At 38.2% G+C, this 26,223-nt stretch overlaps 1 protein-coding gene across 1 annotated transcript in view; it reads left to right on the forward strand.

Moving 5' to 3' along the window:
* Positions 1 to 26,223, forward strand: part of kif1b (kinesin family member 1B) — a 193,838-nt gene that overhangs the window by 101,057 nt on the left and 66,558 nt on the right. The window contains 7 exon segments of the mRNA XM_051931432.1: positions 8,941 to 9,020; positions 9,554 to 9,629; positions 11,704 to 11,783; positions 12,203 to 12,309; positions 12,622 to 12,705; positions 13,225 to 13,405; positions 14,224 to 14,296. Coding sequence (XP_051787392.1) covers positions 8,941 to 9,020; positions 9,554 to 9,629; positions 11,704 to 11,783; positions 12,203 to 12,309; positions 12,622 to 12,705; positions 13,225 to 13,405; positions 14,224 to 14,296 — 681 coding nt within the window.

Raw genomic sequence — 26,223 nt, forward strand, 5'->3', positions numbered from 1 at the left:
TTTCTTTTTTTTTCCATCTTCCTATTAAACATAAATATGTAAGTTATGTACAGTAGCAGAGCTGAAACAGTTTTGAATTCTATAAATGAATTAGGGAGAAATGTAAATAATTTGAGTAACTGGAATTCCTGAATTGGAGGTCTATGTGCAACCCATTGTCAAAGTTAGGTTAACAGTAATAAGCATCTGCTCTGTCTTCTGAAATGCACACCCCTTGCTGTTGGTAATTTCATTCTATGTTTAGGTATGAAAAACGGTAGTCATAAATGTGAATAGCAACATTCAGAACTGAGTGTCTGTAGGTACAGCAGTATAATTATGCATTTAAATAATGTAGTGTTTGTACAATGTATATGTAAATAGTGCAAGCAAATTTGAATTTACACTGTCCTTAATGTGTATTGTATGTGGGTACAGTTGAAGTCAACCTTAAGTACATATGTCAGTGTGTCTAAATATCAGATGTTAATTAAAAAATAAAAGCATTTGCACATTTAGAATAAAGCCAAGGACCAAAGAATGCAAAAAAGGTGCAATTATTTTATAAAAGAAATGTATGGGAATTATGAACCAAGGAAGAACTCAAAAATACAAAGTAAGGATTAAAAAACATACATCTTAGCCACTCTGAGCCTACTCTCAGAGGCGCCTGTCTTCATTTTCCTGATGACTAGGTTTGCTCACTTGCCTACCTTTTACCGCCTGCCTGTCTCAATGTTTACCTTGACCCCAACCTCACCATCTACTGCTAAATGTGCATATGTCTAAGACTTGGCTCCCAACTGCACATTTAATGAACCTCTGACACTTGGACATATTTGAAACCGTCCTGTTATCACTTCCCTCCAGGTCCTGGAGCAACTTGAGTCGGCAGCTCTACTTTTGCTACTGGAATGCCAGGAAGAATTCCTTCTAATGTTCACAGAGCCTTATGTTAGCCTTAACGTGCCAGTTAGGTTGTTAGGCTGCCACATTTAGCCGAGCAAACTGTTTGCAGTGATCCCTCGCTATATCGCGCTTCGCCTTTCGCGGCTTCACTCCATCGCGGATTTTATATGTAAGCATATTTAAATATATATCGCGGATTTTTCGCTGCTTCGCGGGTTTCTGCGGACAATAGGTCTTTTAATTTCTGGTGCATGCTTCCTCAGTTGGTTTGCCCAGTTGATTTCATACAAGGGACGCTATTGGCAGATGGCTGAGAAGCTATCCAGCTTACTTTCTCTCTCCCTCTCTCTCTCTCTCTCTCTTGCGCTGACGTAGGGGGGTGTGAGCAGGGGGGCTGTGTGCAGCTGCTTCCTGAAAGGACATGCTGCACGGAGCTTCGCATACTTAAAAGCTCAAAGGGCACGTATTGATTTTTTTATCTGTCTCTCTATCTCTCTCTATCTCTCTCTATCTCTCTCTCTCTTCCTCTCTCTTCCTGCTCCTGACAGAGGGGGTGTGAGCTGCCGCCTTCAACAGCTTTGTACCGGCGGTGCTTCGCATACTTAAAAGCCAAAAAGCCCTATTGATTTTTTTTTTGACTGCTTGCTTTGCACTCCTTTGAAAAGGAAGATATGTTTGCATTCTTTTAATTGTGAGACAGAACTGTCATCTCTGTCTTGTCATGGAGCACAGTTTAAACTTTTGAAAAAGAGACAAATGTTTGTTTGCAGTGTTTGAATAACGTTCCTGTCTCTCTACAACCTCCTGTGTTTCTGCGCAAATCTGTGACCCAAGCATGACATTCTAAAAATAACCATATAAACATATGGTTTCTACTTCGCGGATTTTCCTATTTCGCGGGTGGCTCTGGAACGCAACCCCCGCGATGGAGGAGGGATTACTGTACTTGCTTCTGGTAACATACTGCTACCTGATGGGCTAAGAGTTCACAACTGGAGTTCTACCAGCCCCTACCTTTAAAAAAGGTAACTTGGTGCCATTTCTCGCTGTTTCAAAATAGGTACCTTCTCCATGATTTAGAAGAGGTTGCAGCTTCTTGCCAAACTTTCATAGCCACTCTTATTCCATTAGACAAAAGATGGACTATCCATATGCAATGTGGAGATGTATAACACTTGTTTCCTCTAAATATTTTGTGGAAGAATTGCAGGCCTCTTCAAAGCTACCACCTTTCACTTTAAGGCATCTTGACACACACACACACATGGCATACTTCCCACTACCAATTTCCTGTCTACTTGTATTGGCCTGACCAGAAGTTTTTCAAATGCCAGCGCCTATTTTTCTGACACGTATGTGCTACCTTTTCCTGGCTATAGTCACCTTTCCCTCCAGGCTACCTACCATTCTATATTGTTAAAGTATTCAAAACTATATATATGTTTGTTCCATTGAATAACTTTAAATTCTGTGCATATTAGGCTTGTGCAGTATCCAAAGCTTCAAGTTTTTAGTATTCTATTTAAAAATATTATTCATTTTTAGTTTGCATGACAAAATAGTTAAAGCATTGTTCCTGCAACAGATAACATGAGACCACATGAGAAACATGCCACTTTAATTGTATGCCAGAACAGCTATATCTTCCCTCCCCATAAGGACGTACAGTTATGAAGTGGCACAAATAAGTGATAGTCCACCAGTGGTCCTTTATTATTCCTTCTCCTCTCGTAAACTGAAATGTAACTTCAAACAGGGCAGATCAACACAAAATAAATAAAGTATTATTTGGAGCAGCTAACTTATATATAGGCAAATCCACCTCCATTTGCCTAGTTTCAGATTATTTCCATAGAAATCTTGTAACTATGTCAAGAGAATAATGAGTGCAATACGCTCTTGTTTGTAAATTGTGAGGGAAAGACTGCTGGCTGAACTATTTCCTTAGTCCTTTAAACAGAACACCTATCCAGGAACAACAAGTAATAAATCAGAAATAAATATATATTTGAAGAGCCTAAGGTGTTTCAAGCCACATGTCCAGCCTTTAACTGGTCTTGCCATTGATCTGTGCTCTTTCTGTTTTCAAATGACTGACCCAGTTGTGCTGTTTACAAAGAGATGATTGTCTGTGGTTGGCAGAGCCTGTCTCCTGCTGCTTTCCGCCCTCTTTGTGGTACAGAGTAGTGCTCTGCTTCTGGCCAGCAGCTCTCCCATCCATTAAAAATTGCTGTTACCTAGGAGATGTCGTAGATGTCACCACTCTTCCCAACACCCGTTCTGCCACTGGGTGATGTCAGTTCATTACAAGCTAAAGCTGGGTTTGAAAACATGAAGTATCCCCTCCCAAACACACCATCAAATCCTGTCTTGTTTTAAAATAAAAAGTAGTTGTAAGATCTGTGATTGTTAAGAGTAATGAGGTGAGCTTCACATTAGTCCTAAGTAAAGGTATTGGGAGAACAGTATTCGCCCATTGATTCTTAGTAATCAGTATGATAGTCCTTGAAGGAGATCCACAAGACCAGCTGAGTGCAATACTTTTAATTGGTGAATCTCTGTCTATGAAAGTCTAATAATATATGCTGGTTATTCAGACCAACCCCTCTTGTGTATTTTTTGTTAATTTATATTACATAAACCTTGTTAAGAATTTTACTTTTTCTAAATAGTCATGTTCAGAGTGTAGGAATTTAATTGGTGTGTACTTATGATTCACACTAAGAGCTGAATTGCTTATTCATTGCAAATAGTTTCATGCACTGGTGATAATTGGAGTTCAATGTCTTACCCATGCCTCTCACCACCAGGTCGACTCACTTTGAACCATTTGTTGTGCTACTTGTGCATCTTGAGATATTCAGTTACATCACAAACCTTGTATTGATCAGTCTCTCATGTCTGAGAACCATTCGCACTGACCGTATAGGAATCATGTAACTATTAAGTATGCTGAAATCACTTTGCAAACTGAATAAGACTGGCCATAAAAGACAATACACAGACCAAAGACAGAGCTATCAGGCAGTTCTGTAAAATGAAGCCATAGTCTTAACTCCTCGGGGGGATATTCCATCAGCTCCTCTGATTTTCAGCACTATATCCGTAATACCCACTGAACCCAAAGATTTCCCAGTTGGCTTCTCAGCAAGTCATGGGAATCACACTGATAATTTGCTATTTGGCTTTGTTTATGACCAGAACTACAGTGGTATATGATCTACATCGAATATCTGAACTTTGTGTTTCAATAAGGAAAACATTCTTGGCATATATTTTTGCTATCATTGTTATTGTTCAAGTTTGAGATATTCACCTCTAGTGATGCAATGTAAATACTCCCAGCTCAGAAAACCCAAAAAAGTGAACCAATGTCCAATTCAGTTTTTTCTAGAAGCAGTATTCAGGTGTGGGGCCTACTTTGAACACCATGTACATTTTTTCAAAGTAAAATGCTTTAGACACTGCAGTCAGTCAAGATCATCAAGGTGGTACCGAGAGGTGGGGACAGGGACAAGCTCGCTCACTTCAGGTTCAATCCCAAGATCCACCTGTGAGTTTTTTGGTTGTAGGTATCTCTTATCTCCCCCATCCAGTAACAAAAAAATAGAGGTTGAGACACTCTAGTCCTCCTCCTCTTTCCCTGTTTCTCCCTGGAGATTTCGGTTCCAGATCTGGAGTGATGGGTTAGGTGATAGTCCATATATTGCTCTCCTGTTTTTTGTACCCCTATAGTATATGCTGCAATTCCACTAGTCTCAGTGTTTTCCACTGGATTGCTAAATTACAATGAAGTGGGCCATAATGGAGGGCAGACATGAGTGGTGCAATCTTAAAAATTTGTATTGAGCTGCTGACTTACCCTTCTTAATAATGTTTTGAGTGGATTCATGCGGGAGAGATGTATGGCAATCTCATGATAGTTAGCAACCTTTCATCTGCAGTACATCTTGATCCACATGTCTTTTTGGTGAAAGAGAGGGCTGGTTAGAGGTATTACACAAATGCATGCCTTTTTCCATTACTCTGATGAGTTCAGCTGTTCTGATGCTTGCTTTGAGTTATCCACCCCCAACCCTCCTGCTTTTTAATGCATAAGCAGCTTAGCCCATCTAATGTTGTGAATGAAAATAAATCCCCTAGGACTTTTAGATTCTTTTTATTATTTTTCCATCTGTGATGGACATCATTTTGTGATGCATCCAGACTAAATTTACTCTGGGAGAATCCCATTCATTTTCAAGAAAAAGGTTCACAATTGTATCTGGATAAATTCAATCACTGATTTTGCTCTGAGGCAGTTCCCATAGCACAGAGATTACTTAATGCATCTTTGCAAAGCGCAGACTGCTTGCAGGGAAATTGGGGGGTGGGGTTGGGAAACAGATACAAGAAAATCTTGTATAATTGCTTCTTGGACTGAGAATTTGTGCTTGTGAAAGACATTCTCAGATGCTTGCATGCTTAGCAGCTACACAGAATTGTGTAGATTTTATACAGTTGTATCAAGTTATTTCTACAGTATAAACATTTTTTGATTTTCTATAATATTACAGTTGTTTCTTTGAAAGCTGCTTCCTGCATTCTATAAGGATGGATGTCTCCTAGATGTAAAAACTGTTTTGTCATGAAAAGCAAACAATTCCACCTGATTCTCGTGATTAGCTGGAAAATCCAATCACAATAAACACTAATTTTTTTAGTTTGAAACTTTTAATGTTCTGATGGGTAAGAAACACAGACATTGCTGAATGTTTAATGAGTATCTTAACTACCTCTTAGGCAGCGCTGGACATCTCTGTTTCAATCAGCAACATATTATTACACTTGAAATTTAATAGTATTAGGATATTTTAGTGATAATCTATACGGATTTTGTTATATATTCTTCTGTGATTTCTTCAACATTTTCTCTTTATACTTGGCCAATTTTTTCTGCAGTGTCTGTGTCGCAAGCTAAGGAAATTAAAAATGAGGTTCTGTCACTTAAGTTTCCTTGGTGCCCTCATGTACTAGAAACTGCATCCATGCACTCTCAAAATTAATATAAAGTCTTTCTTTAATACCTTTATCATCAGTAAGTGTTGGTGCCATGCACATGGTGAGCTTATCTAAAGCTATTTTTATCCTGTTAGTCATTTCATAAATGTGTATTAGTATATGGATGTTATTCGAAGTAGATGTGATTAAATCTTGTCAGTTTCATTATGAACCTTCATCAACAATCTAAGACAACAATATTATGCTTGGTAAATTATCATGAACACTTTACCTCTGTGTTTTGCTTTTTCTGCATTGTTTTATTTCTAGCAGTGAATTAACAATTAATTTTCTTACATTATTATAATGTAATAGTTTGTTCATACATTTCATAAGTACCAAGAGTCTCCTTTCTTCACTCCAATTGCAACAGATTTCATTTTGGGTCATGACCCATATTTTAAGAAACTCTTCTATAGATAGCAATTTAGGATAGCGATTTTAAGATGAGGGAAATTTGTGTGAGGAACTAAACAATTTGAAGGTATTTGCATAATAAGCAACCATCCAATTAAACTTCTATCCATCTTGTGAAAACGTAGGCACACATGCACAGTGATGTTTTTTGCATGAAAATGGTGGTGAGGCCACATAAACCAGACAGAGAGATGCTTTCCAAAGGGGAGGAGCCAACCTGTGAAGTCATTGAGTGAGTGAGTGAGTGAGTGAAAGATGATTGGGCACTTAAAGAGCAGGACCTATGAGACCTGCACTTTTGGTTAAATCCATTGGCTTGGGTATGTTGACAGTGGTGATTTTAGGAAGGATTGACTTGGATTGTCTCATGATGTTGTGGTAAATGAATACCTCTGACAACAAATGAACACTGTAAGGCAGAGCTAGTGAAGTATAGGCAGGGGATGTTCATCGGAAACACATAAAATGAGATTTGGAAGATCTGAGCAACAGCATAGGCATTGGAGGGTGGCCAAGAAAGATGACCGCCTATATTAAATTTCACGTGAGAGAGAACAAGGTAGAGACACTACATTGCAAAGTGTATTAGGCTACCAGAAGCAATGGTAATAAAATGTCAGTCAAATATGCTCTCAGAAAATTGCACAAAACAAAGACCTTTCAATATATCATTTTGTCATGCAGTACAACCATCCAGATGCAGTATTAAAAGATATCTCAATATCATTATTACATACTCAATACCAAAAGTATGAACTGCAAATCAATATTAATAAATTTCCATTTTTTGTAGTAGACAAAGTGCTAAATAATGGTATTGAGATGTGTACATTCATGTACACTTTAATTTGTGTCACACACAAAAAAATTGAATCAATGGATTGGTTTAGTGCTGTAGCTTTTAAACCCCAGGGCAGAACTGAAAAGTTTACACAGCACATTTGCACACCTGAACAAAAGTATTCCGAGGGCGCAGCAGGGCTTAAGGGCCTGCCCATGGAACAGGAGGACAAAGAAAATTTCACACACTCCAAAAAGGAATTGTTTTTCTAGATAATAAATTATATTGAAACATTTGGAAAATATTGATTATCAAATAGATAGTATGACATGAAAGTTGAGTTTATATAAGCATTTTAACAATATGTTAAATTGCTGAAACCAGTTATTTTTTACATTGTTGAGCAAGAGTACCATTTGCTGGGAGATGGGAGCAGTTCCCCAGTTGCCCTTAATGAAGAGAACCACTTTCTGTGTGTATATGATATGTGCACAGTGCCGTGATTAGTGAGTGCAACTGTCTTACCTCAAATCATCTCTTACTACTTTCTGATGCTGAAGTCAGAACACTGTTTTGCCCTGATGCAAGAGAACTGCTCCTAGATGAGCAGTTTTGGCACACCAGCCACTCCTGGGAAGATTCACTACTGTTCCACGTGTTTTCTGTTTGGAGATAATGGTTTTCACTATGGTTCAAGAGAGTCGCAGTGTTTTAAGTTTCTTTGTAAGCCCTTTCCAAATTAATAGGTATAAACATATCTTTTGATTTGTTCAGGAATTTCCTTTGATTTTGGCAGTATGTGCTCATAGAATCTTTTCTTGGCAACTTCACTCTGATAATAAGGGTCAACATGAATGAGGGTTATATTGAGCAAAGCTGGCTGTAACCAAGACTGGCTGTGTTCAGTTAACTGACTCTGATTATCATGTTAATTGGGTTGATTTAACTAGGGAGCTATTGCATTTTTTTGTAATTTTGTTTATTCAATAAATGACACATCATAAGAATGTTCCTCAGAATCAAAGAAGATAGGTGTGAAGCTATGAGGATTCCGGTTAAAATTATGTAATATCTTATTCTCCCAAAATCTGCCATTGCCTTTGAGCTCTTGAGTGTATTGTGTATAATTTAAATAGCATTGTACATATTAAGTGATATGAAAGGTTTGCCATTAAAATTTGCTTTTATCAGGTATAGAAAAAACAGAATGGAAATTCATTGTGGTATTTATAAGAAAAAAGTAATAACTGCTATTTTAATGTACAATGTAATTTGCACTAGCAAGACTGAGATATACGAAAGTTAGGTTTTAATAAAAACACTCTCAAATTGTAAATTTTTTGTATAGTATACAGGTAAAAGTTTTAGTTTAGAGTCATGTTAGTTACCATCTGGGTTGATGCTCAGTAGGTGGTTATGTTCTCCCTAGAGACAAAATGTTAAATTTCTAGCTATTTTAAAGACACCTTTTTAACAAAGTGCAATGATTTTACATGATTTCAGTTGCTTAGAAATGTATACAATTATGAAAACCTTTCTACAGCTCTTTCCTATGGTGCAAAAAGTGAGTCATTTTCTTTACAGGAGTCCATAAGAATAGGGCCATTTGCTACAATTTTGCCGAGAATCTTTGAAGTCAATAACAAGTTATGATGAACAGATGAAGAAAAATGTATTCCTTCGTATAATACTTATGTATATTTATGGATAACAAATAAATCTTCATCTATTCAATAATAGAATTATTGTAGGTTTTTGTGTGATTAGTACTTCACAAGTTGTTGTTTGGTGACTGTTTTTCTGGTTGTTTTTAGGAATCAGAGAAAATTATTGCAGAGCTCAATGAGACTTGGGAGGAGAAGCTGAGGAAGACAGAGGCCATACGAATGGAAAGGTGTGAAATTCAGCTTCAGTATACGGAGAACAAAAAATAATGGCAAAGACACAGTTATAGTAATAATAAATGTTAAAATTGTTTAAAAGAAGTATCAACAGCCCTAACAAAATGAACTTTGCTAAAATAAGAGATTTCAGCCTTGATATTAAATACTCAGACCAGAGAGACCTTTTAATAATATGGGTATTTGTTTTAAAAAAATATATATAGATAAAAATATAAATATAGATATGACTCCAAATTGTTTGTTGAGATTGGAAAGGGGACCCAATGGGCTTTCACATCTAGCAGCTAACATACTTCTAGAAGTGTCCTGCTCTGTAGACAATGCCAGGTGAGGAGTTTGTAGCAGGTGAGATGTTTATGGCAGTAGACCTTTAACACCATAGCACATATGTCATAAGGCGAGTTCAGATACTCCAGAAACTTTGCGTGTAGGTGAAAAGCAAAACTTACCTGATCATAATTTTCAAGTAACCAGCAGCTTTTTATGAATACCATATCTCTTCATTGAAGTTTTTATGTTCTAGGGAGGCCTTACTTGCTGAAATGGGAGTGGCCATTCGTGAGGATGGAGGAACGCTTGGTGTCTTCTCTCCCAAGAAGGTAATATCTTTGAACCACCTGATAATCCTTTCATCTGCTGCCTACTAATAGCACGTGTGCCATTCTTAATTTTTAGTTTTAGCATTTTGCTCTGTCAGAAGTACAGTGAAAGTTATTAGCACTAAATGGTAGCATAGGTAACATAACTCACTAGTTATGTAAGGCATGTAGCTAACATTTTTACTGGCTGTGTCTCATCACCAAGATTATAAAAATGGTCACACACATGAGTGAAGTCTACTGAGCTCAGAGTTGAGGAGTATTATAGGCAAACGTTGACAGACAGTAGATAGACGTTTATCAAAAGGGAAAAGGAAGGGCTAAAGTTTGTTCATGTTAGTGAAAGTGTAGTGCATAATGTGCTTATTTACCCATTAGTTTTAATTTCACCCCATTATTTTAATGTGATTCTTTAATATTACTTTTTCACTGTTTGTTCGTCACATCTTTGCTGTCAATTTTCTCTTCATTAACTGTTTTGCATTTTTGTTCTTTTCTACTTCCAACTGTTTTTTCTATTTTCTTCCTTTCCATTTGAATGATAAATTCAGATTTTCCCAGAAAGGTCTACATCATTTTTTGATGGGATGTTTGAAATTTTCCCTGCCAGACAGGTTTGTGTAGGACCATTGAATTAGTTACATTGTGTTTCTTTATTACCGTAGTTACCACAGTGGCCATAGAGAAGCTAGCAGTCTTAGTCTTCCTTGTGGTGTATTTGCTGTTTAGAAAAGTGAATCACAACTCTGTCTTCCACTTGTCTATGTAGAAACTTACATTAACACATGGCATTTGATTGTGGTCAAGCCTCTGATTAGCGGTAGCACTCACCTATTCACTCGCCACATAATTCGGGTAACTCATGAGAATTTCAAACTAGAGGCCTTCTGGTAGATAATGATGGGTTATGAACTTGTTTCACTGAATGCCTAGTTGGAGGCAGATTAGTCTTCCCAAGTCACTAGTCACCATTTTTCACCTAAATCCACATCAGAGCTTATGAGTATATTCTGATGACAATTTGACTTGTGTTTGTTTGCTAGTGACCAGTTTGAAGATTTGGTGGCTGTTTGTCACATTCAAGTGATTGATGCTGTAGGCTTGTGACTTATCCTGCCTCCCTAGAGCCATGTTTTTTGCTTTTCCAACATGAAGGATATCTAGTAACTACTATTAGCCTGGAGGAGGCCATTAGCTATTTCCAGAGGCTTTACCTAGGTTGTCATCTGCCCTTTTAATCATAAGAACTACTTGTCAACTTGTGGTTCATTACTTAATGGGCCAGATGAGAAGATATTAATGAAAGGAATACCTACATAGGTAAGGCCTAACATAGGATGACCAAGTTACTCTGGACTATTAGTACTTTTGAGCTCCAGATGATGGAAATAATATTATATGCAAATAGTATGTATAGTGCATTTCCATGATTAATTTCCTAGAATTTCAGATATAGCTTCAGCAGTTTGCAAGTATCGACATAAGATTCTTGAGCAGTTTCCCTAACTATAACTAATAAGCACGTGTATCAATGTACCAGTTGTTGTTTTCCTACTTATGTGTTTAAAGTAGTTTAAACCACAGACTAATTTACCTACACCGATTCTTTTCTTTTTTTTCTTCATTTTTTCATGATCACATTATTTTGCCCTCTGCTGCCCTGTTCATTTGCTTCTCCATTTCTTTTTCTTGCTTTGCTGCCTCTTCAATGGCTAGATTTTTTCATCAAGGCCCTGTGACCTGTTTGCTGACTCTTATGGGGTATTTTCCCCAAAAAAGGTTGGTTGGTGCTTGAAGGTGATGATTTGCAATGAATTAAAAGCCCACTGTCTTTGTGTAGTTGTGAAATCAATAGCAATTGCCCAAACTTCATGAAATGTTTTGGAGAGAGATTCCAGTAAGCACCTGGAAAATGTCTACTTGTTTGTTTGTCGTCCTTAGATATATTAAAATTTCCATCTTGTATTTATCTTAATGACTTTGATGTCAAATTCATTTTGTTTGTTTTTTTTCTTGACTATTTAGGTTATATGTACGTATTTTGTATTATTTGCCTTGTATTTGTCTTTGACAGACTCCTCATCTTGTTAACCTTAATGAAGATCCTCTGATGTCTGAATGTCTTCTTTATTACATCAAAGATGGCATTACAAGGTACCACAATTTTTTGTTGTTTAATTAGAGTCTTTATATATGGATTAGTTTTAGATCATTGCTTTTATTACTTATTAAGATTAAGGGGGGGTGTTTCTGGGGTAAAAAAAATATAATATGGACCTGTATGTTGTTGTTGTATTTCTTCATATTTTATCTTACATGTCATTAACACAATATAATCCTCATCATTTGTTTTATTTATTCATTCTTATTTCTGTTGCTGTATTGTGAAATTTAAAAACCATATCATTTTTTGGTATGTCATACAATCAGAAAATCATAGACATCTCTTTAAATTCAATACATCCTTCTTTCTCAATCTCCACTTTATTTCCTGCAAGTGAATCTTAGTTTAGAATCCGTACTCCATGTCACCCTTGTTTGCTTACACCAAGTGGTTACTCTTCTTCCTCCAGAGTGGGCCAAGCAGATGCAGAGCGGCGACAGGATATTGTTCTGAGTGGTGCACACATTAAAGAGGAGCACTGCATCTTTCGGAGTGAAAGGAATGCAAGTGCAGAGGGTAAGAGGATTTAGGAAGAGATTTGGAGTTATGGATCTAATGGGAATCTGCACTCTAATGAAGAAAAAAAAATCAATCTAAAAATATATTAAAAGTACATAATTTTATTTATAAAGCACTTGAACATGTAAGGATTTGTCTTAGATAGTCAGTACTGGGCACATTAATTAAGGATTTTAATTGCTGAGCATTTGTGATTCAGTAGAAGATGTCTTCATTATTTTTGATATGATGTATTTTGGTTATGTTGTCCTAACAAGACAGCAGTGGCTCTTTCTGTAACAATACATCTTATTTTGCCTGTGCTTACAGTTGTGGTCTTGTTGGAGCCATGTGAAGGTTCAGAGACATATGTGAATGGAAAACGAGTCTGTGAACCAGTGCAGCTGCGCTCTGGTATGTTATATAAGAGGTGTTTTTTACTTAACTGAATAGTTTGTTCAGCAGTTTGTTACACTAAGGAGAAAAAAAAGTACACGGTTCTTGCAATTGCTCAGATATCTTGATAATTGCAATTGTTAATTGTTTATTTTAAAACATTATGTTTTAATGTTTTGAATATATATGGTACCCCATTATTATAAAGTTCCTCATTTTTTCAACCCCTGCTTTGGAAGTCTAGAGACAACTTAGTTGCCTTGTGCAAGCTTATGAATGGTATATGTGACATCTGCAAATGTAAAATGCTGCTTTGTGTGCTTTTCATTATTTAGCATTTCCATCATTCTTCCTTTAAACACAGTCTTCCAACCAACAGCCTTCTGTTTGCTACACTAGATGGTTATTGTACAGGAACAAGATTTTGTTAGGTGTTCATTTTTAATGAGCAATAGTCAGATTTACGCATAATTTAAAACATGATGACAGTCTTTTGGTTTGTACTTTTGTGAAAATATTTTTCACCCTGTATTGTAGGCAATCGCATTATAATGGGTAAGAATCATGTGTTTCGATTCAACCATCCCGAGCAAGCCCGAGCAGAGCGGGAGAAAACCCCCTCTGCAGAGACTCCCTCGGAACCTGTGGACTGGACCTTTGCTCAGAGAGAACTCCTTGAGAAGCAGGGGATTGATATGAAGCAGGAAATGGAGAAAAGGTATTTTAGAACTGTGACTTACCCAGTAGAAGATTATTATCAGGCAGAATTGACAGAAGGACCTACCACCTTAACCAAAAGGCAATTTGAAGGTCTAATACCTAGCATATAGTTGTAGGTATTGCAAAATGGAAGTCAGTTTTGTTATAATTGGGATAACAGTATTGTGATTTGATAGAATGCTAAACATGTTTGAGCCTGCTTACAAAATAAGTGTATGAAACAGTTCACATTCTTAGTTTACAGAGACTTATAAGGGGCAAATGAAAAAAAAAATCTGATATTTTGTCACTGATCACTGTGTTAGCTACCTATGTAAAATTTACACTATGGCTATCATGCTTAGTAAACTACTTCCGATATCCATCCATCCATTATCCAACCGGCTATATCCTAACTACAGGGTCTCAGGGGGTCTGCTGGAGCCATTCCCTGCCAACACAGGATGCAAGGCAGGAAACAAACCCCGAGCAGGGCGCCAGCCCACCGCAGACTTCCAATATTTGCATTATTTTGAAGAATATACATTCAGTTATTACTCTGATTAAAGCCATTCTAATTACATCAGCTGTTATATAGGGAATAATTTTAATTACAAAAAAATTAAAATAAAAAATTTACTTAGTTGTATCCATTATAATTCCTGCAGTATCGGTAGAGACATGTTTAGATATTGATGAAGAACTGTGTTCCTCTTGTATATGTGTTTATGTGTGTATGAAGTTTATTTTATTCTGTACAGTTAATTTACTGCTTTTTTGGTTAAATGCTTTTCTTTTTCTTACTTGCATCCTGTTTTCATCATCATGGCGTTTCAGACTCACAGAAATGGAGATTTTGTATAAGAGAGAAAAGGAGGAAGCTGATCAGCTACTTGAGCAGCAAAGACTGGTAAGATGACCAATAAGCTTGCTCTTTTCCACTTGTGTGTTGGCATTCTTTGTGATCAGGAGGTCATATGTTTAGGTTACTTCTGAATAAAATATTAGTGTGTAAAAGATATTTAAAATGTCAGCTGCCTGGCTTTTTACTTTTTACTAGCTCATTTTCCACATTTCCTCCCTCCTAATCACAAAGGCACAGGAAGAGGTTATGATTTGATTAGCCGTTTTTGTTACCTATGTAACAAGCATAAAATTAAAATAAACAAATAAAACTACACCTTGCACTTATTTAAAATTAGGGACTGAGATGTTTTGGCCGCTTGCTTGTTATTTCTGCATTTTGTCGTGGCTGCAAACCTGTTTGCTGTCTTGTTGCGGAAGTCTAAGTACTTGCTGGTTTTTAAAGTGCATGTCCTATTCCACTTTTCTTTGCATGGAACCCTTATACTCTGTCCCTTTTCACTCTGTGGACAGAGCCTCTCTTTGATGCCTTTGCATTCTCCTTAGAGAAGCACAGATACAGTGCATCCAGAAAGTATTCACAGCGCATCACTTTTTCCACCTTTTGTTATGTTACAGCCTTATTCCAAAATGGATTAAATTAATTTTTTTCCTCAGAATTCTGCACACAACCCCCCATAATGACAATGTAAAAAAGTTTACTTGAGGTTTTTGCAAATTTATTAAAAATAAAAAAACTGAGAAATCACATGTACCGTAAATACCCACATATAGGACGATACCATGTATAGGACGCAGTGGCTTTTTGACGCTAAAAACCATGGAAAAACCTGTGTACCTGTTTATAGGACGCATCCTGATTTTGAGTTACCGGGGTACTAATTAAAAGCTGCTGCCGCCAGCGCCAGTGATTGTATCCATGTGTTTGTGTTAGGCTGGAGTATCTCTGAACAACAACAAAGAGCGAGAAATATACCAGTACTAGACGGCGAAAATGACATATCGGTGACGTGAATATTCCAAATAAAACAATTTCCAAACGTTACAATAAGGCATACGGGTGGATGTATAGTAAAATGAGCTTTCAAACGCTGTGTTCATTCTCCAAAATCGATACAGTATTAGCGACGCTACATCTGAAAAATACTTTAATTTGAAATGGTGTGAAATGCCAGTGCGGGGGCAACGGCTAATTGCGCGCGGACTGAGGCATACCCCGGTAGCTACAAACACAGTTTGCGTGTGTGGCAGGAGAAGGGTACCGTAATCACATTTGGGAATCGCTGTGTGCAGCGTGTAAAACAGTTTGCATGTGTGGCAGGAGGAGGGTAATCACGTTTGGGAATTGCTGTATGCAGCGTGTAAAACAGTTTGCAAGTGTGGTAGGAGGAGGGTTAGATTTGGCGGGCGGGGCTCTGTCGTGTCATGCATAGTGAATTGTTGGTGGGCGGGGCTCGGTGAATTATATATATAGATTTATAATTTTTGTAATAAAAGTATCCATGTATAAGACGCACCTGGGTTTTTAGGCCTACTTCTTAAGAAAAAAAGTGCGTCCTATATGCGGGTATTTACGGTACATAAGTATTCACAGCCTTTGCTCAATACTTTGTCGATGCATCTTTGGCAGCAATTACAGCCTCAAGTCTTGTTGAATATGATGCCACAAGCTTGGCACTCCTATCCTAGGCCAGTTTTGCCCATTCCTCTTTGCAGCACCTCTCAAGCTCCATCAGGTTGGATGGGAAGCGTTGGTGCACAGCCATTTTAAGATCTCTCCAGAGATGTTGAATTGGATTCAAGTCTGGGCTCTGGCTGGGCCACTCAGGGACATTCACAGAGTTGTCCTGAAGCCACTCCTTTGATATCTTGGCTGTGTACTTAGGGTCGTTGTCCTGCTGAAAGATGAACCGTCGCCCCAGTCTGAGGTCAAGAGCGCTCTGGAGCAGGTTTTCATCCAGGATGTCTCTGTACATTGCTGCAGTCATGTTTCCCTTTATCCTGACTAGTCTCCCAGTTCCTGCCACTGAAAAACATCCCCACAGCATGAAGCTGCCACCACCATGCTTCACTGTAGGGATGGTGCCAGGTTTCCTCCAAACATGATGCCTGGAATTCACACCAAAGAGTTCAATCTTTGTCTCATCAGACCAGAGAATTTTCTTTCTCATGGTCTGAGAGTCCTTCAGGTGCCTTTTGGCAAACTCCAGGCGGGCTGCCATGTGCCTTTTACTAAGGAGTGGCTTCTGTCTGGCCACTCTACCATACAGGCCTGATCGGTGGATTGCTGCAGAGATGGTTGTCCTTCTGGAAGGTTCTCCTCTCTCCACAGAGGACCTCTGGAGCTCTGACAGAGTGACCATCGGGTTCTTGGTCACCTCCCTGACTAAGGCCCTTACAATACAATACAATACAGTTTATTTTTGTATAGCCCAAAATCACACAGGAAGTGCTGCAATGGGCTTTAACAGGCCCTGCCTCTTGACAGCCCCCCAGCCTTGAGTCTCTAAGAAGACAAGGAAAAACTCCCAAAAAAACCTTGTAGGGAAAAAATGGAAGAAACTTTGGGAAAGGCAGTTCAAAGAGAGACCCCTTTCCAGGTAGGCTGGGCGTGCAGTGGGTGTCAAAAGAAGGGGGTCAATACAATACAATGCAGTACACAGAACAGAACAATTTCTCAATATAGTAAGAAATAAAAAATATAAATTTTAGAAGTACAGAGCAGAATTTAACAGTAGATGATATATCCCATAATAAGATTTGGATTTGTGTAGAGTCCTGGAGACCTCATCCTTCAAGCTGCCTCCCCCATTTGGCCATTCCATGGCTGAAACAGTGCTGGGCCAGCCAATCCGATGAAAGGACCCCTCTTTCCCACGATTCCTGCGATCCTCAATCTGGGATGACTTTTCCTTAGGCAGGCAAAACAACTTGGCAGGTGGGCCGTGGCACCAAGTGCCCTTCTCCCCAGATCGCTCAGTTTAGATGGCCGGCCAGCTCTAGGAAGAGTCCTGGTGGTTTCAAACTTCTTCCACTTACGCATGATGGAGGCCACTGTGCTCATTGGGACCTTCAAAGCAGCAGACATTTTTCTGTAACCTTCCCCAGTTTTGTGCCTCCAGACAATCCTGTCTCGGAGGTCTACAGACAATTTCTTTGACTTCATGCTTTTTTTGTGCTCTGACATGAACTGTCAACTGTGGGACCATATATAGACAGGTGTGTGCCTTTCCAAATCATGTCCAATCAACTGAATTTACCACAGGTGGACTCCAATTAAGCTGCAGAAACATCTCAAGGATGATCAGGGGAAACAGGATGCACCTGAGCTCAATTTCGAGCTTCACGGCAAAGGCGGTGAATACTTATGTACATGTGCTTTCTCAATTTTTTTATTTTTAATATATTTGCAAAAACCTCAAGTAAACTTTTTTCACGTTGTCATTATGGGGTGTTGTGTGTAGAATTCTGAGGAAAAAAATGAATTTAATCCATTTTGGAATAAGGCTGTAACATAACAAAATGTGGAAAAAGTGATGCGCTGTGAATACTTTCCGGATTCACTGTATCTTTTATCCATTTTGTTTACCTTAGTTCCACTAATTTCCTGACGATTTCTAGCAGGTCACATAAAATCCAAAAAAAAAAACAGCAGTCAATGAAAATAATTTCTTTTTACGCTGGTGTAATTATAAAGGAGAGGTGGCTGAGGTGCCAATTTAACTCTCCACTGAGAGTCAGCAAGACTTTTTTTAATAGCAGTTGAATTTTTACTTCTTAGATTTCTTAACTTAGCCTGAGTACATCAAAGAATCTCCTCTTCCACCGCCTTAGCCATTATTTGCCTGTGACTATTTGTGCAGTTTCCTACATACTGTAGTAACCATCACTGTTATAGAATAACATGCCTTTGGAGTAATTTGTTATTTGCATTCTGGAAGTCCTGAACCCAAATCTGTAACCCAGCTATATAGTATTATCAATAGTATTATCAATTATTGGGCTTGCTGTGATAGATTTTGTTTTGTCCCATTTCCATCCAGCACAAACAATCTCATCTTAAGTACAAATCCATTTGGCTGTGACAAGCAAAACAGTAGTAGCAATTTGCATTTTATAAAATGTTAAACATTTGTCAAAAGTACAAAGTATGAAGAATGGAGTTTCTCATCCGGTCATAGTTTATTCTTTTTTTTTTTTTTTTTTTTTTAGCTTTTATGCTGCTGTTCCTTAAACATAATCTCAAAGCTATAATTGGGAAACCTATTTTTGTGAAGGAAATCTACATGTAAATTTTTATTTTTTATAGCACTAACCCGTACGTCGATCCACCTTCTGAAAAAACTGTGGCAGCTCGTGGCAGAGCTGGAGTCAAATGAGCTGCAGGGGTTGGCAGTGGCACTGGATTTATATAGAGATCCTTTCTTTATTTGTTTAAACTTGGCTTTTCGAAAGTGTGAGAAACTGCATTACATCACCTCTAAGTAACCACCACTCACAATAACACTTCTATACTGTCTGTCTCCAAGAGTGAACTTGTCTTACTAACTGCCTCATAACCATTAGAAGCATCTAAACTTCACTTCCTCCTCTGTGCTGTGGACTTCAGACTGGAAGAGCGAATATGGCAGGCACACTTTTTGCATGTTTTTGTGGCATGTTTGGGGTGGAGCTTGAACCCAAAAATTAAACAAACAATAATCCCGTTAAGAAAATCAGAAGCCTCATTTTCAAGTCTTTTTTTTTTGTTATTCATTGATTATTTTATATTTTCTAATTTTCCATGCTTTATGAGTTTATGTACTTTTTGTTTTTTCACACATGTTTACAAACAATGCAAACAGGATGTCAAAATTAGTTGTGCTGGAATTGCATTGAGTGTTGTTTTCTGCCTTGATGGGAAATCCTTTAGGGTTTCTAAACAGCTTAAACTTGTAGGAGTGTTAAGAAGTTCCCTTTTTGTAAAGTATTTCTTTTCTGATTATTGTCCAGTGTGAAACATAGAAGGCTACATTTTTAGTTGATTTTAGAACATAATTAGTATTCTCCAAATTTTGTGTATATTGAGTTGTTAAAACATTACACCATTAAAAGAATTTAATGTTTCTCATGCTATTGGAAGCATTTATGGTAAAAAAGCTTTGATTAGGGTTAGAGAAGGAAGGAATTATTTTGAATGAGTCTTGCAAACCTGCAGAAGTTTATGATTTACTCAGTAGTTGAATGTATTTGGAATCTCATAGTGATTATGGCAATGTATATTGAGCATATATAGTATTTTCTTTCAATATTTAATTTGGGCTTTCATATATGGACCATAAGAAAGCAGCAGAGAATATAATTGACAGTTTATTCATTTTGACAAATCTGCAAACCCTGTACAGGAGTTTGGCTGCCTTTTAAATTATGGGCCTATGACATGGATGCAGATGTACTGATGACAGTTTTCACATGTTGCTCTGGCAGGAATGTTTTGGGAACTAGTTTAAGTGATTGCATATTATGATGGAGATTTCAACAAAACCAGTTTTGCATATAAAGGAACATGACAGGGCTTCTCTGGACAATGAGCCAAGTATGACATTTAGAGACATATACTTCAGAATAAATATGTCCTTTTATGCATTTAGTTAAGATAAGGACCTCTTATAAATGATTTTGTTAAAGATGTTAGTTAAAATACTCCTTGGTTGTCTTTTAAATAGCCTTAGTAGATGGTAATTTTTGTAGAATATTTGAGTAGTATCCTCATTTTCGCAAGCACTCCCAGTTCCAGCACAACTAAACATCAAGGTATGGATAATGCTATACAAGAAGGAAATTTTTATTCCTTTCATCTAAAACTTATTTTCACCAACAGTTAGATTCATTTGTTTTTTTTTTTTTCATATTTTTTTACTTCCATTTTAATTTTTTTGTTGGGCCCCTTTTTTTTTTTTATTATTATTTTTGAAGGATGGCGATTCAGATAGTGGCGATGATTCAGACAAGAGATCTTGTGAAGAGAGTTGGAGATTGATTACTTCTCTGAGAGAGAAGCTGCCTCCCAGCAAACTACAAACCATTGTTAAAAAGTGTGGCCTGCCCAGCAGCGGAAAAAAGAGGGAACCCATTAAAGTTTACCAGATACCCCAACGCCGACGTATTAGCAAAGACTCGAAATGGGTTACCATCTCAGACCTGAAAATCCAGGCTGTGAAGGAGATCTGCTACGAAGTGGCCCTTAATGACTTTCGGCATACAAGGCAGGAGATTGAGGCCTTGGCCATTGTCAAGATGAAAGAGCTATGTGCCATGTACAACAAAAAAGATCCAAATGAGCGTGACTCTTGGCGGGCCGTGGCTCGGGATGTTTGGGACACTGTGGGAGTCGGGGATGAGCGTATTGAAGATGTTGTCCCAAATGGCAAAAGTGTGACTGATGTGGATGATCTCAAAGTGCATATTGACAAGTTGGAAGATATCTTGGAAGAAGTGAAGAAACAGAACAACACGAAGGATGAGGAGATTCGGGCTTTGCGACACAAAATGATTAAAATGGAGAAAGTGTTGCCTTTAATTGGATCTCAGGAGATACCAGACAAAGAGCAGAATATCTTAACTGATGACAACAATTTTTGTAAAGGTGGTAATGCAAGTCAAGGTGATCTCAAGGAGAATGAAGAAGAAGCAGGGAGTGAGGAAGGTCAGGGAAATCATGAACCGTACATCAAGGATGGCAGAGTATCAAAACTGATAAGCGATGACCCTTCTTTTCGACGTGGTCGCGTGCGCTGGATGAGGCAGGAGCAGGTCCGTCTGAAAAATCTCCAGCAGCAGGAGATAACCAGGCAGCTGCGCCGGCAGAGTGGGCCACACCGCTTCATACCACCAGAAGATCGTAAGCTCCGCTTCCCTTTTAAGAGTAATCCCAACCACCGAAACTCATGGAGTCCTGGTACACACATAATAATAACAGATGAGAAGGTGATTGAGGTCAAAATTCCTAAGGAATCCCCAAAGGAGGAAGAGGAGGCAGGCAGAATGGCAAAGGTGTCAGAGGTCAGCAGTGGCCTCCAGGACAACAGTCTAGGAGCTACTGGGTCTCTCCCAAATGATAAGCTGAAGAGTCAGAACCAGAGACACAGCTACAAAAACCAGCAGCAGCAAGGCCGCTGGCGCAGCAACTCTTTCAATAGCAGCCAGCAACAGGATGCATGCCAACAAGTACCTGGTTCTACCCACTCCCAGCTGCCTTCAGAGCAACAACAATTCTACCCACCTAGCTTCTACCAGTTCCCTCCACACCAATATAATGTCACTTACAACAGTGTTGGTGTAACGCTTCCGCACTCCAGTCCTGCAAATCGGCCCAGCCATTATAATAATTTTATAGCACCTCCACGAATGCGCAGACAGCTGTCAGCACCAAATCTAAAAGTTAGCCGGGAGACAGCTGTTTAAAATATGATTGGTAGGGGATTAAGAGTATCCCATTAGCCATGGAGGAGAAGAAGAAAATGCCAAACCTAGCAAAAAGCAGCAGCTTGGTTACCTGTTACTAACTGACCTCTTGCACTATTATGGACTCTGGTTGGTTTGCTCAAATAAATAGAGGGGTGGGGTGAAAAAAGCAAAAAAACAAAAAAAAAAAAAACAAAATGACTTACAATGGAGCAAGTACTAGTGTGTCTCCCACCCCAGTACCCTCCCTACCTCTCCATTGCCTCATTTCCCATATATTTCTCATAGCTTTGGTTGGCCTTGTTTGTTATTTAGAACCATAAAACAGCTTACAGTGCCCCTTATGTGCTTCTACATCTGCTTTCATGGTTTCTTTAAGCTTTTCTGTTTGCTTCCTTCTATGAATTCTCAAATGCTCCAGGTTACTTTAATAAATGTTGGGGGAAAAGACTGTGCAACAGTGAAGTGTTATAGTAGACTTTGGATGGAGTGCCTTTGCACAATCACACCAAAAACATGTACACTTTGCTCATGTGGTGGCCCTTATTGATAGATTTTCACTGGTTGTGCTATTGTTTTTGATACTTTTGTTTTTGTCATGCACATCTTTAGTTTTTTTCACTTTATTCATAAAAAGTAAAAGAAAAAAATAATCATAATTAATTCACAGTGTTGAAGTGCACTTAAACTTGCAGTGTTTGTTATACTGGCCAGATGCCTAATGCCTGTAGATAAATATTCTAAGTAAGTAGCATAAAAAAGATAAATCAAGAGGTTGTTAAAGAAATCCCCCAACAAAATAAAGTGACTGAGAAACCTCCGGCAGGCTGCAACAAAATTAAAATGATAGCTGGAAGACTGAAGGTAAATTCTGAAGCATAATGCCAGAAATTAACACATGGATCAATGATGGCCAAATTCTATCTTGAATACACTGGGCCCAAGACAAGAAACATCCCTGCACAGGGTGTCAGGCTCACATTCACACATCTGCAATCACAGGCGTAATTTAGAATCCTCAATCAGCCTAACCAGCTTGTCTTGGGGAATGTTGTAGAAACATCCACATAGATACAGGGAGAATCGTGCAAACTGCACACAAATATTGGACACCAGATTTAAACCTGGAATGCGGGATTCATCAGGCAGCAGCACTATTCACTGTGTGCCTTGTAAAAATTGTCATATAAAGTGTAAAGGATTTAGGTAGGGAAAACCTTAAGAAGACGACAGGATATCATGAGAAAATATAACAGCTGTTGTGGATTGACACTGAAGAGGACCAGTAAAGCCTTCCATTTGGGCTACCAGAAAAAGGTACTATCTTAGACATATGAGGTCATCGGTGAGACAGCTGGTATGGGGTGCCAAAGACGCCTTATCTGACAATTTCTTTCTTGCTTGACTGAGGTTCTAGAGCAGGGGTCTCCAACACGTCGCTTGCGAGCTACTGGTAGCTTGCAACCCCTTTCCAAGTAGCTCGCCAAAGGGTTAATGAATCCTACATAAATTTGAAAAGTTGATTAGTCAAATTAGGGGTGGACGATCTTTCCAAGAAATCATATCATGATCCATAATCTGAATTGCAATCTATCTTTTCAATGTGGCATACACTTAAGAGAATATCCAGACTCAAACTCATCAAGACCTAAGTAACACTTAATTTTAAATATCAAACAAAGTTGAATTCAATTGTTCTCTCATTCGCTAGCTAAGCGGAGTTAAGGAACACGCCGCAAAACTGGCGAGTGAGTGAGGAAGGTTCCTCCCCCCAGCCTGTTGCGTGGATCTCGGATTCGTGCAAATGCATTGGTACCGCAAGCGAACTATGATACCTAGCAAAATGAGAGAAGTCGCAAAATCATCTAGAATGTTCAAGCAAATTATTAAAAAAAAAAAAAAAGGATCTAAATCCTTTAAGTAGTTCTCCCGTGAAAAGCGGACAGACATACAGACAGACATTGGATTTTATATATTATATATTAGAAAACCTTCAAAATAATGTGCAGTTAAAATCTCAACAGCATTCTCAGCATTTCTAGAGCTTAGTAGAGCCAGATAACTATAAGAATCTTCACCAAGCAGCTTTGAAAATGTCTGCTTTGTTTGGGTCTCCATACCTCTGTGAGTCTGCCTTTTCTTACATGAATGTCATGAAATTAAAGTTCAGAACAAGCCTGACAGACAAACATTTAAAAGACTCCATAAGAGTGAACCTCAGTGGCTCCACTCCACCAGACACCTGCCTCTCTTGTTGATTCCACACAGTGCCAGTCATCTCACTAACTAAAAAACACATCACACATGCAAATGGACATGTGAATACTCTTGTGAAGTGAAACAGTGACATGTAAAATAATGACAAATGAATAAGTCATATCTGTGTATTTGTAATTGCATTGTTTTGTTTTGACAGCATTCATGATTTAATTCAGTAGTGTCAGATACACTAGAAAGTGCATACAGACATACAAAATGCACTTGCAGGTGAACTAAATATGTTTGTGATGTTTTAGTGCAAAATGTGAGTTGTGGACACCAACATTTTGTAAATGTTCAGGCAAAACATTGTATTCAGCTTGTTTGGGTTGAAATAAGCTATGAAGAATAAACGTTAGAAAATATGAGTAGCTCTCGGATGAAAAAATGTTGGAGACCCCTGTTCTAGAGAATAATAATAATAAGTCTTTATACTTGTATAGTGCTTTTCTCACAACTCAAAGCACATAGTGAGTGGGGAGCCACTTTCACCACCACTAATGTGAATCATCCACCTGGATTCAAGGGCGGACATTTTTTACACCAGTATGCTCACCACACATTAGCTGTTAGCTGGTGAAAAGGTGAGAGAAAGAGACAATTAGAGACAGGGATGAACAGGGGGCCAGAATGACTAGGCCACTGGGGACAATTTAGCCTGAACATCTGGATACATTCTGTTCTTTACGAAGACTGTTTAGGGATCTTTTATGACCTCAGTTTTATGTCCCATCTGAAGGACTGCACCATTTTACAGCACAGTGTCCCTATCACTGCACTGGGGTATTGGGATCCACATTCAGACTACAGGGTAAGTGCCACCTGCTGGCCTCACCAACACATCTTCCAGCAGCAACCCAAGGTTTTAATAGATGGTCTCCCATCCAAGTACTGCCCAGGCCTGAACCTGCTTAGCTTCAAGTGGATGACCTGTTCTGAAGTGAAGCTACATTGTAGTGCTATTCTGATCTTTGCGTAGCTTTCCATATTCTTCCATATTCTATGAAATCTACTAAGGGTTTTTTTGTGCGTTTTAGATGACGTCATTGTCACAGAGCTTTACACCTTGACGATTATCTTTAGGATGTTAAATGTAAAAATGTTCATTTTTGAGTCTAGTGTTCAAAGCTTTCTACCACTACACATAGATAGATAGATACTTTATTAATCCCAAGGGGAAATTCACATACTCCAGCACCAGCATACTGATAAAGAAACAATATTAAATTAAAGAGTGATAAAAAATGCAGGTAAAACAGACAATAACTTTGTATAATGTTAACGTTTAATACATGGGTGGAATTCAAGAGTCGCATAGTGTGGGGGAGGAACGATCTCCTCAGTCTGTCAGTGGAGCAGGACACATGTTCAGTGTTGCAACATATGAAAGCTAGCTCCCAGTTTTACTGATTAAGTAATACTAAGAGACATCAGGAGTTTCTTTCTGTAGTCCATTTTTTCAGGTGAGTAGATACCAAAATGTTATACTCCTTATGTAGTCATATCTCAAAAATTGCTGCCAACAGCCCTTCATACAGCAAAATCCTCCCTGTGGGAGTTGGACAGACCACTGATTTTGAGTGAAACATATCTGAAGATGTACATATCAAAATTGTTGTGCAGCAGCAATACTAGAAAATGGCTGTAGGTGTGAGTACCCCTGTAACATTTTATCTGTCATTATACTATAACAGTCACAACAGCCAAACTCATCCTTTTTTGTATTTGTGTGCCTTGAACACAGTGTCTAAGATCATTGTATTTTAATTATGTTTTCTCAAACATTTTGTAGATGCTAATATTTTCTTAGCAATTGATTCCCATAAAGTACATTAAAATCATCATAATGAGTTATAATGCAGTGAGGCTTGGACTAGAATGAAAGCGAAAATGGCAGACAGAGTGAACTGGAGAAGCGAGGGTTTAGACTTACTGAAAATATAAAGATGGATTATCAGGTTAAAGTCACAATCCTCAGGTATACGCAACATTTTAATAGATTCAGTTTTTAATAAAGTGCCTTTCATAGTGAATACAAAGTGCTTTTCAAAGAGTTTACAAATAAAGAAATTTAATTTTGCTGTAAAATATGGCAAACTTCAGAATGGTTGCAGTGAATATAATAAGGGAAGCTTCCCACCAGTATAACAGGTTAGCCTATGGTAGCTTTAAAAAGACTTGACTGCTTTCCTCAGACCTCCATCACTTTTGATAAGTTTTATAATATTTTGAGATAGGAGCTATGCAGGGATTGGGAAAACTAAAGCAAAA

This window comes from Erpetoichthys calabaricus, chromosome 8 (genome assembly GCF_900747795.2).
Source record: "Erpetoichthys calabaricus chromosome 8, fErpCal1.3, whole genome shotgun sequence".
Taxonomy (NCBI): Eukaryota; Metazoa; Chordata; class Cladistia; order Polypteriformes; family Polypteridae; genus Erpetoichthys; species Erpetoichthys calabaricus.